The 20,437-nt window shown below is 34.8% G+C and overlaps 2 protein-coding genes across 2 annotated transcripts; both read left to right on the forward strand.

Moving 5' to 3' along the window:
- The first annotated feature begins 131 nt into the window (after positions 1 to 131).
- Positions 132 to 7,977, forward strand: LOC125680651 (NADH dehydrogenase (ubiquinone) complex I, assembly factor 6-like). Its single transcript, XM_056161212.1, has 10 exons — positions 132 to 310; positions 3,253 to 3,352; positions 3,999 to 4,085; positions 4,176 to 4,217; positions 4,377 to 4,433; positions 4,549 to 4,648; positions 6,628 to 6,761; positions 6,964 to 7,065; positions 7,422 to 7,478; positions 7,673 to 7,977. Exons 1-10 carry the CDS (start codon positions 147 to 149, stop codon positions 7,796 to 7,798), a joined length of 969 nt encoding a protein of 322 aa, XP_056017187.1. The 5' UTR covers positions 132 to 146; the 3' UTR covers positions 7,799 to 7,977.
- Positions 7,978 to 10,799: 2,822 nt separating this feature from the next.
- Positions 10,800 to 13,208, forward strand: LOC125680628 (E3 ubiquitin-protein ligase TRIM56-like). Its single transcript, XM_056161027.1, has one exon. It carries the CDS (start codon positions 10,935 to 10,937, stop codon positions 12,909 to 12,911), a length of 1,977 nt encoding a protein of 658 aa, XP_056017002.1. The 5' UTR covers positions 10,800 to 10,934; the 3' UTR covers positions 12,912 to 13,208.
- The last annotated feature ends 7,229 nt before the right edge of the window (positions 13,209 to 20,437 follow it).

Below are 20,437 nucleotides of genomic sequence, written 5' to 3' on the forward strand. Positions count from 1 at the left end.
ACATAATCATATCATTTTTTTTATCACATTCTTCATAAAATTGAAAACATGATTTTTGCATGTTTTGGAAAATAAAGTTTTTAAGTAATTCCGGAAAATTTCATAACACCAGCCTTCCACGGTTTGATTTTTACAATTTAACAAAGATGGCAGCCTCCTTGAAAGCAATCTCCAGAGGCTATGGATTTAGTAAAACTTCTTTTTCGAAACTGAAAACTGTACAAATACCTGATTTGCAACTCAGAAGACATGCAGCAGTTGTCCGTAACATACCACCCAAAAGTTTCAATTACTGTTACGGTCTAATAAGGTAAATACATATCTCTTTCAGAAAAATATATCTTGCGCCCCCTCCCCACCACCATCACCAAAAGGAATCGTATCCCTAAACAGTATTTATGACCACGAGGTCGAAGATCGGGGGGGGGGGGGGTATTGTTTTTGTCCTGTCTGTCATTCTGTCTGAAACATTATTATTAGCAAGGTTAAAGTTTTCAAAAGGTAGGTCAAGCTCCAAGGTCAAGGTCACAGGATAAAAAATGTTAGTACCAACGGAAAGGTCTTGTCACAAGGAATACTCATGTTAAATATCAAAGCTTTAGCTCTTACTGTTCAAAAGTTAACAGAGTTGGTTGCTACGTATACATAAACGTAACTTTGACGTCACAGTCGTACGTTACACTATGAAACGTGAACTTTCAAATGCATCTAAGATATTATACACATCTAAGGTATTGTACCACTATCAATTTCATCGATTTGATGCAATTCTTGCGCCGATCCACGTCCGAGTCTTCTTACCGGTTATGGAAAAGGACGAGCGCGTGATCCGATTGGGTCACAGGGTCAAAAACGTTGGTACCCACGAAAAGGTCTTGTCACAAGGAATACTCAAGTGAAATATCAAAGCTCTAGCACTTACTGTTCAAAAGTTATTAGCAAGGTTAAAGTTTCAGACAGAATGACAGACAGAACAAAAGCAATATCCCCCAGATCTTCGATGTCGGGGGCATAAAAATTTCTTAACATATTTTCCTACTATACTTGTGTCCAAACATACCTTGAAATATTCATTAAAGTCCCATACAACCTGAAAACTTGCGGCTTTTACACATGACACATATCATCACACTTTTACTTCATAAAGAAGTCGGTCATCTTCATCATCTGGGATTCATGAGTTTAGCGGTAGGTAGACCTCTGTCAAAACAGTCTTCATAGTTCAAATTCCCTGTTTTTCTTTGGACCAAAATTCTATCTGCTGAGTTTATATTTCATATTCTGTAATTATTCCAGCCAATGGGGGGGGGGGGGGGGGGGGGGGGCAAAATCGTTGTATGAACTACTGCCTTTGATCTAGCCTCGTGCACTTATTATTTTGATGCAAAACCAAAATTACAGGAGCATACAAAAATTAATTGTCAATGAATTTCATTCAAATGGTAATGTTCTCACTTTTATCCTGAGTTTAGAAATTCCAAAACAAGAGACCTCTACAACATTGTATCAAGAATCAATTGTAAACGGATTAATTCTACATGCGTGACATTTGATACATTAAAATCTTACTACATGTACATATTTCACTTCAATCAACTGTATGAAATCTAGAATCTAGTATAACATGCATTCTTAATTTTAATAAGCTGATATCAATTTACGAATGAGTACATCTGATATGTGCAGCAATTCAATAATATAGGGTTATTGAACTTATATTGGTGAATATTGGCACGAGTTGGCTGTAAAAATGCACGAGCTTGCGAGTGCATTTTGACAGCCAACGAGTGCCAATATTCACCTATATAAGTTCAATAACCCTTTTATTATATAGCTAAAGTATTTAGTTGTTAAATTATATCCCTTTTCACTCAAACTACTCCAAAATAGACGAGAATTCATCAATATTGGCAGTGTGCAATAACAGCATGCATTTCTTAACTGTTCAATATTTAACCCGTCATTAATGCATGAAGCAAACTGATTTTGTAAATGGGGACATCATAATTTATGTACAGTAAAACATTTTGCTTAAGTAAATATCAAATACCAGCTCTGTCAGATTCTGAGGACCGTCGTCTGCCATTTTGACTTGTTTACGTCAATATTGAACGCTCATACTCGGAATGTTTCGGGCGCATACAATTGATGCAATGCAAAGTTAGCGTTCAATAAATTCTCAGGATATTGAACGCTAGCATTCTCTAGATTTTACGCAGATTTTATATTAGACTATTTATTAGCTATATAATGAGATATATTATTATGGCATGATGTTTAATTTATGAATAGGCTATTTATCAAGACTATAAAATAATATGCTACAGATATATTTACAAAATTCAACATCACACGCAATACGGATACAATGTTAACAAATTAGCAATACCATGTCTCGATCGGCACGTGCTGTCTTACTGACACATTATCACATACCAGGGAGGTAATCGCTTCAATGAAACAGTGTGGCTTATGTTTTCTTTTTAATTTATGCCTTTCTAAAATTGTTTGAGACAGACCTTCCAAAAAAAATTCCATACAGATTAACGGTACAATTTTCAATGCATTTTTAACATTTTGTAGTAAACAATGCTTGTCCAGATCCCAAACACAAATTTCCGGATTGATAATGCAAAATAACGTGTAAAAATTCCGTTCTTTAGAAAAATTGTCCAGAAAGTGAAGCATCCGGATTAATGATGTTCACATTACTGAGGCTCCACTGTACAACAGAGATTGTTGTTATTGTGTATGAACATGTGGTACTCATAGCATTTTTTATAAAGATATTACATGTTATATTGTTAGAACCGATTCATCGTCGGAAACCCACGGTTGGTTACGCTTTGTACCTCTCTCCATCACCCGTGGGTCCATTCATTCCTACTCCTCGTTCTCATGAATAAACATTTAGAAATATCGTCCAATCAAAGTAATTCTTATAGTAACGGAACTCTTCTATTTTTAAAGGTAGCATTAGCTTAACTTTGCTATCACAACAATTGTATACCGAAATTGGGCTGAAAGCGTCGTGTTCATTGGACAAATTCGCTCAGTGTGTACAATGAGCGCCCAATCAAATTGCATCATTAATTATTCATGAGAACGAGCGAGTAGGAATAAAATGACCCACAGGTGATGGAGAGAGGAATGAAGCGTAATCAACCGTGGGTTTCCAATGATGGGACCGATTTTGACAGTTGGTTTTACTACATTCTATTTTAAAATTATATTTTAAATCTATTTTTGCAGGGAATATGATTATGAGAATTTTCTTTGTATTCTACTTCTAAATCGAAACATTCGAGCTTCAGCCATTGTTATACGAGCATTTAACGTTGAAGTAGCCAAGGTAGGTACAGATTTTCATATAGAACTGATTGTACAGAATTGTTTCAATAGCTCATACATACACATGCAGGTATATATCTGCACCATACATAAACTTTGACGTATGAAGTTGATGTTTTTTTATGATTAATTATATGTGAATGTTTACCTCTTGTGTCATTAATTTAACATCTAACCTCTCAATGACACCTAGCCTTTAGCCAAACACGACGCTATCTGACCATTTTAGGTTATTGAAATAATCATTCCACCTTGAACAAAACAGCTATAATTTGTAAGTTTTAAGATCTTGGACAAGTAATTAGCTGGGTCACTCCTTCAATATTGTATAGAAATTTATAGTGCTCCCTCGATATATTTTTTAAACTGTAATCAAATATCAACATCCTGTATTGCCAAAATATTCAGTTGATAATAAATTGTCGAGCATTCCCATGTCCATATATCCAGGAAAGCCTCGAAATTCAAACAACTATTCCATGTACAAAATTTTATTGAAATGTGCACACGATACGAATGTAAATTACAAGCAAACTAACAAACTACATTGTAACAGTCAGAATTGAATAAAAATGTTCTCTCCAGTAGAGACGATGATTCAGAGTGTTTACAGCGTAATCTGTTATCAAGGATACTATGTGCTATAGGTAGCCGACAGTGTGACAGATCCATTCAGGGGACTAGGCAGGTTCCAGTTCTGGAAGGATGCATTAGATGAAGTCTATAACCCAAAGGCAGGTTGCTTTGTGAGGATGTTGAATTTAATTTGGTGTGAGATTTGTTGAAAATTTATATGCAGTCTAATTTAACTATTTTCTTAATAGGGAAAAATACCCCAAACTCCAGTTGTTCAGCTAATAAATTGGGTTTGTATTTTTTGCATTCTGTTTGAAATTTTTTGATATGAGAATCACTTTTAGAATATGTATAATTCATTAGTTAAACCACCTGAAGCATCTACTTTTAAAAGATTATCAAAGATATTAGATAATGTTTACTATTTAAAAACAAAATACTTTTTACAGGTAGCTAACGATTTCAACATCTCCAAATCATGGCTGTCAAGACTGATAGAAGCAAGGGCAAGTTGTTTTTGAAGGATTAGCTAGAATATCAAAGGACAGGAAGGTTCCTAACAAATTGCTACTGGAGGCGCTTATCACACATACACATTATGTTTCCATTCCTCATTTATAGGCATCCAATCCCATGAGTCAATTCAAGACGTTGGAGGACTTGGACAATTATTACGAACAAGTGGTGTCCTCAGTGTATTATATGCTTCTTGAATTACATGGTAATAACTTTATATAAAAATATACTCTAAATCTTATTCTTTGATAACAATATGCTGTGTGATTTAATTTCAGTTGATCAGTATTCGTCAGATTATACCATATAATTTGGTTTGCTATAAAGCTATGTCTTATGATGGTAGGGAATGAAATTGTAATATAGATTTTCAATGTGCTGCTGTAAAAATACTGCCCCACTTCACATCACCAAAATGTTATTTAAAGGCTCGTTAAAGCTTGAAGAGTGATTCATGCTCACAAATATTTAATATGAAAGTTTTTGGGGTTTTTTTCTGGAATATTGCACAAATTTTTTGTTTTGTTTACAAATAAGAAATTCCAAAGTCCAAATTTCAATGTGATTTGATGCTTAATATGATTATCCAATAAAACATTCCTAGAAGACTCAGATAGATGTTTTAATTTTTAGATGAAAAATTATTTATGAACTTTATAATTGTCAATTGTTTTAAAATAGCTTTAATTCTACAGCTAAATTCTGCAAGAAACAGGTTAATTAGAAAAAAATATATTAGACAAATATATTTTTAAAAGAAATTGAACTGAAATGGTCAAAATTAAGAAATATTGCAATATTGCTCACATTTTCAATATAGACAAATATCTTCAAAGAACAACATTTATTATTGGATGTCGAATCACAGGAAGGCAAATACTCGCTTTCAGAAATCCCATCAATGTTTTTAGTTTTCTGTTTTATTTGAAACACTGAATTAAATCATTGATTGATTTTTTCCTTGAAGTAGATTAAATGCAGGATTGCGGAAATGTTTGACATCTGCATTTCAGCTAATTGGATAGCAGAAAATTAATAGGTCATTATGATAATATGAATTGGTATGGAACAGTTCATGCTTTACTTAACAACACTAAGATACTCAATGTTATAGCTTCATGAAAAGTATGCTGTTGTTCATACCTTCCTGTATTTTCATCCCCATAATCTGAGATTTAGGGGCATATAGTTTTTGGTCTGTCTGTTTGTCTGCAAAAACTTTAACCTTGGCCATAACTTTTGAACAGTTAGTGCTAGGGATTTCATACAGTATATCACATGTGTATTCCTTGTGACAAGACTTTTCTTTGATACCAATATGTTTGACCTCATGACCCTCACCATGGGAGTTTGATCTACTTTTGAAAACTTTGACCTTGGTCATAACTTTTGAACGGGTAGTGCTAGGGATTTCATATATCACATGTGTATTCCTTGTGACAAGACCTTTCTTTGGGTACTAGAATTACTTTGCTGCCATACAGGGACATCTGTGTTTCACAAACACATGTTGTTTATATTTACATTCTACTTTCACTTCTGTCGAAATTCTCAGCCGTTAAATTAGGTGTTCTATATTATCGAGATTCGTACGCACCTTGTTCACGATGCAGTCATGAAGAAACAGTTATCAATACAATTTGTAAAGATATCAAAAACATTGGAAATGTAAATATATGAAAAAAGCATACACTGCTCCATACCAATATATCTATAATCATGGTCTAGGATTAACTTCATTCCTTAAAATTCAATTTCATTAAACTTCTGATGTAATTTATCTATTTTTATCCCAAACATATGGCATATATTTGCCATTGAATAAAGTATATTTGGATAAAGGTATACTTCCAGTATGCATATAAAAACACAACTTATCTTTTATCTTGCAAGAACCTCTTTACTGACCCAAGAAAGGTAATCAATAAACCAAAGTTTAGGCCAAAGCACCAAATTGATATGGCATTGCACATTCTATTTCATTGTGAAGTTATTGTGTTTTTATACCTTGAAATCAAATCAAGATTTCTTGTTTAAAGTGATCCTTTCAGTTTGTCTTTTGTCACATCATGGCAAAAAAAATTGAGAAATTCACTTTGTAAAAATATGAATATACATGTTAGTGTGCATGAGTTTGTAACTTAGAAATGGAAATATCATGAAAGAATGATATATATTTTAAAGGCACCAAAGATGTACAAGCAGATCATGCAGCTAGTCATCTGGGTCGTTGCTATGGTATTGTGTCATTGCTAAAGGCCACCCCTTCTCAGTTGTCAAAAGGACGTGTCTTGTTTCCTCACGATTTACTGGCAAAGGTAAATAATTACATAATTTGAACATCTCAATACCAGTCAGGTTACAGGTCTGGTGTTTCATAAAATACAATAAGAAATATTAAATGTGTGTGTAGCTTAAATATGTGCAAGTTTTCGGGGGAAAATGATATGTTTGTGGAGACAATATACAATTGTTGAGTTGCATCAATCTTTGAAAAGCAGTTGTTTTTTTTTATTTCAGCATTCAGTATCTCAAGAGGATATCAAACGAGGAACAAATGTGAAAGGTGTTAATGATGTTGTATTCGACATAGCAAGTGTTGCAAAACAGCATTTAGATAAGGTAAACATATATTCATGTAAAAGAAATTTTTTTCGTTTTAATTAAAAAACATACAATTTCTTAAAACTATAAATTCCATCCTCCACTGTAAATTTTTATGATGTGCGAGAAATATATGAGAGATATTTGTCGATATGAACCAGTTGTCTGGGTATGTTTAGATGTCTCTCACAAATATTATGTGTGCTGTAGACGGGTTTCTCTGCAATTACAAAGAAAAGTAGTCACTTATAAAGTGGGTTTACACAATGATGTCACTCACTTTTATCGTCAGATTTCTTTTTCATGAATGGAGATGAAATGAAGAATTACATGCACCATACTTTGACTGTTACATATTTTTTCTCATTTTGAAGGCTAGATCTCTGAAAGGAAATGTTCCTAAACAAGTTGTACCTGTGTTTCTACCTTCTGTAAGTTTAGAAATTTACCATTTGTTATGTTTTGGAGACATTGGAAATATTGAATTTAGAAATTTAAAGTAGTAAAATTACAATCAGTCTTGCATGTAAATAAATTCATACATGCAAGTTTAGCCATGCAAGGTTAACATATCACACAGGATATTGTCTCCATTGAGTCAGCAGTTTTCTTTGTGTTGTTTCAGGTGTTTTGTGACGATTATCTTACGAACTTACAGAGAGTTGACTTTAATGTGTTTGATCCAGTGCTGAACAGGAAGAGGTTTATATACCACAAACTTTTACTGCAGAGATTTAGAAAAACCTACTGATACTGTCTGTGATTATTGCGAGTGTGACTTCAGTACATGAAATTTTCTGTGTTTTTTATGTACTTGGGTTCACCTGTTCTTGGGTGCTTCAGTGACAGACTATAGAGACTGAAATATTCTGGAAACAAAGGATGTTTTTGGTATTATCATTATTTAATAAAGTGATGTTGAAGAGAGGACTATGATTTTCATTTCTGTTTTATTACCAAACCAGGAGACAGCAATTTTTGATTTATGAAATACATTTGTACTAGCTTTTATTGATCAATTTTTGTCCAGCATCTGTCTATCCGTCCGTCTGTAAATGTTAACATTTTTATCCCCTCATATTTTATTACAATAGGGGATATACATGTAGTATCAGGACCATTCATATTTGTGCATGCGTGCATGTCACTGAGCTGGTAGACACTCTACAGGCCACTTTTGCTTGATTGATTTTTACTTCACATGTAGCTTTGTTATCAAGAGAGGAAGAACCTTAGTGATTTTGGGGTCTCAAGGTTACTTCAATAGTAGTAGTAATCCCAAAGGATAAGAAATCTAGAAAAAAAATTTCTCTTCTGCATATCTAAGCTGGTATCTAATATTCAGCAACAGTATAATTTAACTAGATGTGTTTTTAAAACTTGTAAGCCCCCGAGAGTGCTTATACTGTTGAAAGACTTAGTACAACATAATACATTTGTATTATAACATTAACATGGTATAACTAATTTGGAGGGGTATATGTATCATGGAGACTTAGGGCCTATTGACTATTATTTAAAAGATAATTAAAACATAAGGGATTTTTTATTTGTATTGCATTTTATTTGTATATTTCTGAAGATATTTTCACTTTACCCTGTGTCTGATTATAGCTGACAAGTCTTTGTTTCCATCGTCTGTCATTATTACTGATACTTAAGCGCTTGATAGTCTCCTTTTAGATACTACATGTGATGCCTTGAAATCACTACCTTAATAAGGGAACATCTTTATAAAATTTCATCTCAATAACAGATGGCCATGATTAGTCATATTTACATGCAAGCATCTTCAGGTGTTCAAATCCAAGTTTGTTCAATTCAGGGGTCTTGGGGGTAGGGTGGAACCACAATAGATGAAAGTTTCATACATGTATTAGAATATACAGGAACAATTTCTTTTCATGAGTAGCAGGGTCACACTATATCATCATAATGCAAATGTTCCCAAGTTCTGTTGATTCAATTTGGCCTATTGTGTTGAGATTGTTCAAATCAAAAATACAAGGAAAATCTGATAGTGTAAAAGGTAGTTTAAAAAACAATTCAATGTTACATTTGTGTGATATTTTCTATTTTTTTATGTCCTTTCATTGCAATATTTCTTTTGTGAAAAGCTCATTTTTGTGCTCAAGATCAGTATTAACCTTGGTTTTAATGCAGTGATGCTGGCTTCAAAGTTAAATAAGTTTTTTTCTTCAAATTATTAGGTTGGAGTATGAAGATGCTGAAATTGTTGTGAAAAGTATTCAGATAAAAAATATTTTAGGACTGAGAATTAACACAATTTCAATGCTAGAACATTACATTGAACTGCATAGAGTGACTTGTTATAAACTGTTTGGAAAATTAATAGTGGTGCAATAATTGTTCAGTTGTATTTCAAGTTATCTTTTCTGACCAAAGTTTGTCTATGCTTTGTTTGGCATTTGTTTTTAATTTCTACTGAAGAAGTTCTACTGTACCAATTTCAACCAAACTTGCCAAAAAAGCATCCTTAGGTAAAGGGGATAGAAGTTTCTTGCAATAGAGGGTCATGTCATCTTACAAGTGGATACAAGTAAGAAAAATTTACAGTAGAAGGGGGGCTTGCTTAAAAAAATTTCCCATATCGAAACAGGAAGCCAAAATTTGTATAAAAACCTTCCTGTGTTTTTTATAATTTATAATCCCCAAGAAAGGGGATATGGCCCTTTATTTGTACAAACTTGAGTCCCCTTCACAGTGGCAGATGTAGAGGGGAGTTCAAATGTTGCCCCCCCCCCCTTTTTTTTGTCAGAAAATTTTGCTTAAAAAAGGTAAAAATAATGCATTTTGAGGGTGGAACCCCCCTTTGATAAGCAAAATTAATGGTAGAATCCCCTCTTTCAAAAATTCCTGGATCCATCCCTACTTCACCTAAGGATGCTTTGTACCAATTATGGTTAAAATTAGTTTTTTAGAAGTTGAAAGAAATGTGAAAGTAAAGAATGTTCATATATATGTATATACTACAATATAAAATGTAAACCCTCACTGTGGCCCCACCCTAAACCCAGGGGTCAGGGGGAAAGCATTTACACTAAATGAGGAGGCTTGCATATCAATGATAAAAAATGCTTTTTGAAGAATGTTTCTAGCCAGCTAGGTATTCCTTTGTAAATCTTTGAATCCTTATTGGGACCTGATATGAACACACATTAATGTTCACTACAGAGAGATGCTAGTATATTACCTGAGAATTTGAAACGTTGATTATTGTATTGAATTAGCCTGGGTAAAATGAAGATTGTTTTGCAGAGGAAAAAGGTAACCCTAATCCTGTAGACATCCTTTAATCAAATTTTCGTGGAGCAGACCCCCCCCCCCCCTCTTCCAATTTTAGGGCAAGCTATGCCTGCAACATCAATCTTCATAGATACATGTATTTGAAGCCTAAATTTGAAAATACATATACAAGTATTTTCTCCCAGTTATAATAATCTTGGTGTTTTTTTTCTGTGATATCCAAAGTCATGAAATAATTGAAGCATAAAAGAGAGGGAATGTAGTATACCATTATTATATCTGTCCATTGGACGTTTACTTTGGGAGGTATTTGGAATCATGAGCCCGAGGAACATCGCGTCTAGTAATGCATAAACATTTACTTCTTCATACGTACTTATATTGATTCGTGGGTGAATGATCCTACACAAAAAGGCCCCCGTAAGCATTTAAATGTTGTGTGCTTCATAGGGTTACCGAGATATTTCAGTGTGTGTTTGTTTTGGATTAGGTTCAATAATATTAAATGCTAACTGGTCATAAATCCCAACAAGAGGAAATTTAAGCTCTCTATCGCGCATGCGGATGTCTTTAATGAAGTCGTTCGGGAATTTTGTTCAACACACTTTGTGACATTTTCCATGGCTCAACGTGTCGTTAAAAATGTTGAAAACGATTACTTGATATGCAGCATATGTTTAGGACGGTATGAAAATCCAAAACTACTACCGTGTGGTCATACGTTTTGTCGCCAGTGTTTAAACGACCACATTACCCTGACGGTAACGGATCGAGCAGCTCAAGGGTTTAACTGTCCAAATGACCGTTCCCTCGTCAAGAAACCGAAAGTCGGTCTTAATCCAAGACAATGGGCGGACGCCTATCCTACAGATACGTTCCTTGTAAGTTTGATTCAAGCCGTAGCCACTCATGAAGGCGAGGGTTCTCCACCAGTCGGTGCTACTGCTCAGGCTTCTTCCTCCAACGCTGAGCAGACGACAACCTCTGAAGAGGCGGGAAGTTCTAATGGACCTCGCTGTGAAAAACATCCAGATCGACAAATTGAGTTCTTCTGTCTTGGCTGTAGTATTTCAATTTGTCCGTTTTGCGCTGTGCGGGAACATAGAAAGAGAACATGTGAATGCGTCTCTATATCTGATGCAATGGAGAGACAGAGACCCAGAATCCAAGCGTTGAAAAGAAGATTTGAAACTCAAATTCAAAAGATTCAGAGATTAAACCGAGGAGAAGGAATCCTAAATGGCACGTTTACTAGTAGTAAAGAGAGGGCATTAAATACACTTAATGACATTGAAGGAAAATTGGGTACATTCTACCAAATCATACTTCAGCAAGTGGAAATTTTACGTCAGCAAGTCAATGAGGCAACAGTTAATTTTGCTGGCGAAAACCAGCAGCTGAATTCTGTTCTTGAAAACATTGAATCGACAAAAATTACTTTCGAAAACATGTGTAACATTAACCCTAGTGCTGATATCTTGAATATTCTTCCCCGAATGGAGACACAAGCAGACGAATTTGATACTGCCACGCAAGCTGCCAATCAAAATGCTGGGATGCAACTTGATGTTGTTACAAATACATCATTTGAAAGTTTTTTACGAAATCCCCCACCAATTGGTACTGTCAAAGTTACCCGCGGCGGTAGAGCCAACAATCGAAGATCAATCAATCGACGAGACCAAACCAGATCCAATCAAAACAGCGGCAATCAACCTCAGGATTTCCAACGACAAATATCCACTGGGGCTGTGCGACCGACGCTAACACCTCGACCGACAAGAGAACCAAGACCAACAAGAACTCTTACCAGAGTCAACGTAAAAGTGGCGTCAGAATCCGTGTCTGCGTGGCATATGACCGGTGTGGTATTCATTGGAAACACCATTGTTGCAGTTGACCATCTAAATGAGATGGTCCGACAAGTCACCATTTCATCACAGGCTCTAAATCTCACTTTACCATTGGAGAAGCCTGTTTCGATCTGTAACGTGTCTTGCCCAACAGAAGTCGCAGTCACGCAACCAGAGAAAAGAACTATCACGATTTTATCGACGGAACGAGGACTGAATGTGAAAGGGATCGTGCGTACCAATAAAGCGTACGAAGGGATCGCTCAGATGCAAAGTGGAGACTTTGTGGTATCATGTATCCAAGGTAGGATGTCCATTGATGTAATCGACAGATCAGGTCACGTGTTAAAGTCAATAGAACGGTCACACTCCTTCAGATGCCCACGGTTCCTGTGTGTTACTTCCTCCGGAAGTGTAATAGTTAGTGACAGGGAACAGAAACACGTGGTCAGCGTCAACTTCACGACCAGCCAATTAGAATGGACCTACTCCACCCCCTGCTCTCCGTGGGGCGTGGCTTGTGACCAGAATGGAAAAATATTTATCTGTTTAGATAATAATTCGGTTCATGTAATCTCTGAAGACGGGCAATTGATACAGGATAAATTCATATCTGACAAAGATGGCATTAAAACTCCATACGCTATTTGCGCCCGTCGGGGACAAATTGCCATGACCGAATTTGGACCTAGTTTGTTCGTTCCCAACAGTTCATTTGTATTTACTGCGAAATTCAATAGTTGAGTTGGCCATAAGATATCACGTATCAGTATTGAAAACAATGTCGAATTTAGACTTGCATGTAGCAAGTGATGATTGAAATTCAGGTGCAAAGAACCTGTTTCATTATTTGGAAAAAAAAAATCAATCTGTCAAATCATGCAAAATCGCAAATGCTAGCTTGTTCTTCCGATATCAGGGTTATCATTTGGTGGTGGACTTTTTACTAGTATTCAAGAAGTTCAAAGGATATTTACAATGAGAGTTATCATCTCTGATGTTATATTAAAATTCAATAGATCTCAGTCTACGGACTTTGAATTATGGTGGGTTTTTTCTTTGAATACTTCGGTTGCAGGGAACTGTGGTTCAGTGGTTAAAGCGTTTGCTTCGTCACTGGGAGGTCGTCAGTTTGAACCCTGCCCTTCATGCCTTGACAGCTTCAAACTCAACACGTAGAAATAGATATAGTGGCTGATCCATCGCCAGACTCTCGGCATTTAAAAACGAGAGTCGGTTGTCTATCGGACGAGACCTTTATAAAATGGAGGTACAAATGTACCGTGTCTTGGCAGGCATTGGCACAATAAAGATTCCTCTCTGCTGAAAGGCAGGAAGCGCCGAGCATAGGCATTTTGCAGCCTTTCATCGGCAATGGTGATGTACGTCTCCATACGAGTGAAAAATTCTCGAGCGGGACGTTGAACAATATACAACCAACAACCGTACCTAGGACGGAGCCCCCCAGAAGCTGAGCAAATTTTTCAAAATGACGGTGGCAAGAATTTTTCATTCTGGTAATAGTTTTAATACCCCAACAATTATATTACACAGATCAAACTCTATAAGATCTAGGATCACAGTCAGCTTTTATTTATTTATTTTTTCTACTGTCAACAAAAAATGGAATATAGGCCTATAGGAACAGCGATTTTCAAAGAAATTAAAACACACACACATACCAACGGACAACAAAAGAAGCACGAAAAATGCATTTTAAAAAACCCTTAAGACTTAGTCACTGCATATTAAGCAACCGCTACTGGTACTACAGTGACAGTGAGGCTTAGGGCCGTGTGTTTGATGACTAGATGCAGTATTTCTTTTCATTTAGTTTTATATCTGATAACTGTCTAATAAGGGAATAAAAGTTGTTTTGTACGGTTTCCGTTTGATGTAAAGGTGTTTATTGCCTGGTCAAAGTCAGGTTCAATTCATCAAACCGTGCACTTAATTTATTTCGTACAGTGTGTAGGAGCAAGTTCAGGACGCTTGAACAGGAAAAGTTCCGGTATAAACGCCTTCTATTTAATGCCAAATATATTTGTCAACACATGCTTACAGTGCTATAATGTAGCTACGCCACTGGATAGGGTAATTTTCATTCAGTGTTAATATATAAAAATCGCGTCAATCTACGTGTAATTAGGTTCTTTAATCTGCTCACTTATTTTGTATTAATGCGCGTACACTGTGTACAATTCAGTTAGAGAGAAAAAATCAGCACTTGGCTTGTCTCCTATCGTGTGAATGAGGTTAATGCCTCATGCACGGAACTTTTTTTTATGATTACAGAAAGATATTATTGAGATTAAGATCCCTTCCTTTGGCTCTCTCTCTCTCTCTCTCTCTCTCTCTCTCTCTCGTGCATAATACCGAAATTCACTACACCAGACTTTACATCTGAAATTTACGACACTCTGTTCTAGTCATGTTAACCAGAATATCAATTCATTTTTACGTAACATGGGACATCTGTATATTTTTCTGATACTTGAAATATAGAAACTTTCACCTGATAACTACAAACTCCCGCCAGAGTTCGTTTTCTCCAAATCACTCAGTTTCTATATAGATGAGGCCTCCTTGGGGAATTTGCTGATACCTGCTACACGAAGTCACTCATTTGAACACCCCCCCCCCCCCCGAAACTCGCTACAGAGTCACGGGAATGTATGATAAATTGATATATTACCTGAAAGTCGCTACATTTAGTCAGACGATTGATTGAGGTCATTCACAGGAAAGCAAAGTATTCCAACCATTTCTCAAAAAGACCATAGAGAATTTAATTAAAAAATCACAGAGAGGGAACCAAATTCTTTATCAGTCTAACCCTCTCCCAATACACTTCTCTACCGGTAATTAATGTTAAGCAGATTGGAACAAGGTTTTCTTTCCATGAAACACCAAAATCAATGTAATCTTAAGAATAATTCATTTGATGCGCGCAACAGTTTTTCAAATGATTAATATCTACAATTCTGAATTATTGCTCGCATCTTATATTTAAAAGTGAATTGTTCAAACCATTGATTATTCTGCAGAAGTGATGCGCGCTATAATTGAACTGTTGCTCTCTTCAAGTGAATTAATAATATCATAATTCAATTGATGCCCTCAATAATTCTTTTACAGAGAGCAACTATATATCAATAGAGGAATCTTCAATTTAACATATTATAGATATCTTTATTACTCTATTTAACATAATTTAAGCGTGCATTAATTCCTTATACAGAGATCATCAAATCATTTATACCGAGCTCCAAATTTAAATTTTGCGTGCAATGACAAAACTATTAAAAAGCTCACAAATCATTGATTATGTCAAATATATATGTCACAGGATGAAATAATTCATATTTAACATACTAATATAATTTCATTACGATACTGATTTCATCGTAAGTCGTTTCATTTCATTCATATTCATGGGGATGAACGCTGATTGGTAGAGAGAGAAGTGTGAAAGGTCAGTATGGTTTGTGTGTAGTTGTGAGTATCTTGTGAGTTGTTTTGACAGGAATCCCACTAGCACTTAAGTTTGAAAAAGCTAATTCCCACTCATCTGGTACCTCTAAATCCTCATATTGTGAGAACTCTTTGCATATTTTGATTTTCATCCTGTGACATATATACATTGTTGAAATGCAACAAATCAAAACTTTTTTATGAAATTATAAATCAAAATACCTCAATCACATCAGGCAAAACAAAATGGAGTGAGCTTTTGGAAGTTGACACTAAAGAATGGAAAATAATTCATAAAATACCCTTCAGAGTGACAAAAGATAGCAAAATACAATGGTTTCAATACAGAATTATAAACTGAATCTTAGCTACAAACTCTTTTTTATTCAAAATAAAAAAAAAAATTGACTCAAAGTACTGCAATCATTGTCATTCTGACGAGGAAACAATAGAACATATTCTGTGGGAATGTGATTTTTTTTTACAATTATTCCTAACAGAATTTGAGCATTTTTTAGAAGATAAGACTGGTTTACAGATAGCTATTACAAAAAAAAAATCTTTTATTCTTGGTTTTATTGAAAATGATAGTATGATACAAAACACTATTGTCTTATAGCTTAAATACTATGTGTACACAACAAGATGCACTGAGAGTCCTTGAGTGTGCGTGCTGCAATTTCACAAATGAAATTTTTTTATGAAACTCAAAAATTTATTTCGTATAAAAATGGTAAAAAGGAAAAGTTTGATGCCCAATATAATCGATGGAACCTTATGTTTTCTTAACTTCTCTATCTTCCTCTTCTTCTTTCTCTCTCAAATCCCACATACCTTCAGCTTATATGCTTTGGGGTTTTTTTTGGGTTTTTTTTTCTTCTCCTCTGGATATAATATTATTGTATATCTGATATACCGGTATGTGCACAAAAATAAAAAATAAAATAAAAAAAAGTTGCGTGCAATAATTCCACCACTTTGATGCGCGGAATTGATGAGAGCAATAATTTATTTGATGATATCTTGAAATAATTAACTAATCTTCCATTACATGTATTTGAGTTTGTGTTAATTTGGCGTCGCCAATATAAAGGATATGCATGGTTGATTCTATAAAGAAAGCAAAAAAAAAAATAAAATATTATTATGAAGAAGTTTGGACTTTTATTTATGAAAGATGATGATAATGATCAGGTGTCTAGGATGAGTAAGCATCCCTTGTCGACCGGTCACCCGCGCCATGAGCCCTATATCCTGATCAGGTAAACACCATATGCAGGTGATAATGGAATATTGCTATACATAAATATGGGAAGTTGACGATGGAGAAGCTGAAATCATCCCGTTTGTCAAACAGATGAGTTGTCAGTTTGCCGTTAATGTCTTCATGTACTTTCAATAAAATATCAAAGTATGACGCAGAAGTGAGCGACTCTGTGGTGTCTTTTATTTCGAGCTCACATGGATATATCGAATTGACATATAAATGAAAATTAAAATTGTTAATAGGCAAAACGTCGTGGATATATTTATCAAGCTTAACAAAATATCTTACTGAAACAATTACATCGGGATTCATATACAATACAAAATGCAGCACCATAGAATATAAATGGTGTATTATTCAAATAGAAATTATATACGGATAGTAGATTACAAGTAGAAAATATGAACTAGATTTCCAGAGTAATACTGATACCTTGACGAAAGGGAGGGGTTATTTTTTGTTTGCTTGTTTGTATTTCTTAAATTTTCATGCAAAGATGAATTATAGGAACTTCAACTTTCTCCAGTTTTGTATTGTTAGATACTACAGTTAAATTGAGGTAACATTTTATGTATGGTATTAAAAATTAATTTTTAAAAAACCAACATTTTACTCTGAACGTATATACACGTATAATTTCTTTTTAGATAGCATGATATACACGGTTCCTTTTTTTTGCAGGAGAAGGGGGGGGGGGGTAAAACTTTTGGCAAGAAAATAAAACAACCCTCTTTAAAAAAAAAAAAAATCATCTGAGCATTATGGACTATTGTCATTCAAAACAGTACAAAATGGGGTGTAGGTTGAAATATCTTCGGTTTTCCTGTCTGACAAAATGGTTGTACAATTTCTTTTCGGCCAGTTTTTAAAGATGAACAAAGTAGTTACTTGTACAGTGTACACTACCATTTAGAAGTCAATGACGTTATGACAATGCAGTTAGAGAAGCGTATGTAATATTGTCAGTCAATGGTTTACTTTGTCCAGAGGTTTCTTGTTGGTAAAATTGTGAAAGTTGTAAATATACCGGCGGATTTTACCGGTAGAACCCAACGCATCTTTACTTTCAAAATAATTTTTTGATTACAAACTTCATTCGCCATACATCATATTGGTTTTTAAAACCCACTACCTCTTATTCACTCGATGTGAGTCGTATTGTGCAAAATTTTTCGAATATATTCAAAATTAATGGAAAAAAAAAAGGTTAATCATATATTTTGCAAATTAAGCACCCCCCTCCCCTTTTAGATCCGCGCATGCTGTAAAAACGCTTAGATTCTCCTCTCAGCTCACATCAGAACCAGTAGTTCTGATATCGGTTAGAGTGCATGAAGTATACATGTACATAAAATATTGAATGCATAGTCCTGTGAGTAAAGATTATGTAGATAAATGACTTGTCATACGTGGAATGTGCAAAGTCTTTTTCATGACGTCACAATCAATGTATCCCTTGAAAGAAATTCCGGAATTAAAATACAGAACCGTTCCTACTTTAAGAAGTTTACAGTACATCCTGGAAGCAGTTACCATGGGATCACAAGAGAGTTTCAGAGCGCGGAAGTTTCGGGTTGAATGGAAAAACACACGAAAGTACATGGGACCCAAGGCGGCTTAAGGCAGGGTTCTTTAACATTAACTGTGTCATTTCTATCTATGTAATTGTTGAAGATGAAACCAGGCTGAATAGGTATGGATTTACTGCTAATGTGTCATGCTAATCTTTCAACTCTTTACTGAAACTCGTTGTTGCTGTGCGTATTTTACCCGTAATAATCCAAAAAGTAGGATAGTTGTATTTAGGCCCGGGAAAATGTTGAGAGAAAGGAGTTGGTGGCAGACAAGGTACTATAGAATAGGAGACCTAAAGAGTTTATATTTTGGCCTGTCTTTTCTTTTATAGCATATATTTAATGAAATAATACCTCTTATTTTCGTTATATAGAAATTAGACAATGCATGAGCATTGGGAAAATAGACTTTTGAATGAAATATTCCTGTTTTAAAAATCGTCAATTTCATGCCACTTATTTGGTAGTGCCTGTAACAGGAAGTCACAGAACTTCAATGTTTTCTGTAGTTTGTTTCGGGTATATGTAGTTACCCTGGAGGCAGATCATACATCACGGAAGCTTCGCGGGAAAATAAACGAATATATAAACATATATAATGGACCTAGAACAGGTTTTTCTTCTTATAATATTCAGCAGTTTTTTAATCAATGCAAGATGTTAAAGATAATATTTAAAAATATTGAAAGTATTATTGAAAATGTACAGAACAGACGCGAGAGCAGTCGATCTTAGAATCTATACAAGACACAGGGGGCTAAGCCCGTTTTGGGCCCGAACTCTGTGATATCATAAATAACAGAGTTCGGCCCCAAAACGGGCCTAGCCCCTGTGATACAGGATGCATGAGCATGGTGTAATTTACTTGTTTAGGACTATTGATACATTACAAATTTTATTTAAAAAAAACCCTTCTGTTTAGGGCAATTATTATCTTAATCTATAATGTATGATGGTTGAATCTAGACTCCGAAAGTAACCGATAAGGGGGTTGGGGGTTGGGTCTACAAGCACTGACGTACAGAAAAGTGTATTTCATTTGAATATATATACTTAGGAAATATACTGAATAATCGAACTAGTCGTGTATACATACTGTATCGGCTTTGTGATAATTTTTTTTACTACTACTTGTGTGGATTTATTTTAGAGTCCTTTTTTTAACGTCTCCATGAGTGAAATATTCTTCAGAGGGATGTTTAACAATATACAATCAATCAATCAGAGTCTTTTTGCTTCTTGGGTATGTTTATAATTCATGGACTTCTTAAGAATTAATGAAACACTATATGTACACTTAGATTGATAGATATGCATGTACTATATATATGATGGAATTCAACGCCATGCAGACAATGAATTTAATGATAAATTCCCATTAATTGATTGCAGATTTTGTATGAAATGTTCATGATATATTTTGATATAAAAATATAATACAATTCTTCATTGTAATGGCGAAACTGGTGTTCCGTGGTAATTGCGATAATTTGTATTTATTCCAAAACTTAACTAAAACTGATGTAAAATTCAAAGCTGCAACCAACCTGATCACAAGGGTTTAGGTATGTGCATCATTGTATATCAAAAACCTTAAAGAAGGGGGCAAAATTAGGTTAGAAAGTAAACGTTTTGTCATTCACTTATCGTCAATGTAACACTTTCAAAAGTAAACAAAGAAAATCATATATGTTTTAGGTAGTGTAAAAAAAAAATAAATCTAAATCCTCGTAATTTACGAAGGCATCATGACAGTTTACAGTAAATGTCCTCCCTAGCCTCACTAAATGATTGATAGCAGTATCAGATACTAACATCCCTGGTTTTGTTCATGCTATGGACACACCCACTGGATTACAGAACTGTTTTGAGCCAATGTCGTCTTAAAAAAGGACAGTGTGGCTTGTACAATTATCTAGACCACAATATGGAAAAACTTATTTGAACTAAGGTAT

This window comes from Ostrea edulis, chromosome 1 (assembly GCF_947568905.1).
Source record: "Ostrea edulis chromosome 1, xbOstEdul1.1, whole genome shotgun sequence".
Classification (NCBI taxonomy): Eukaryota; Metazoa; Mollusca; class Bivalvia; order Ostreida; family Ostreidae; genus Ostrea; species Ostrea edulis.

Excerpts from the sequence above, each read along its gene's own strand:
- LOC125680651 (XM_056161212.1), top strand. The coding sequence starts at position 147 with ATGGCAGCCTCCTTGAAAGCAATCTCCAGAGGCTATGGATTTAGTAAA. Across the intron at positions 311-3,252 it reads TACTGTTACGGTCTAATAAG|GGAATATGATTATGAGAATT; the intron begins GTAAATACATAT and ends CTATTTTTGCAG. Across the intron at positions 4,649-6,627 it reads TATGCTTCTTGAATTACATG|GCACCAAAGATGTACAAGCA; the intron begins GTAATAACTTTA and ends TATATTTTAAAG.
- LOC125680628 (XM_056161027.1), top strand. The coding sequence starts at position 10,935 with ATGGCTCAACGTGTCGTTAAAAATGTTGAAAACGATTACTTGATATGC.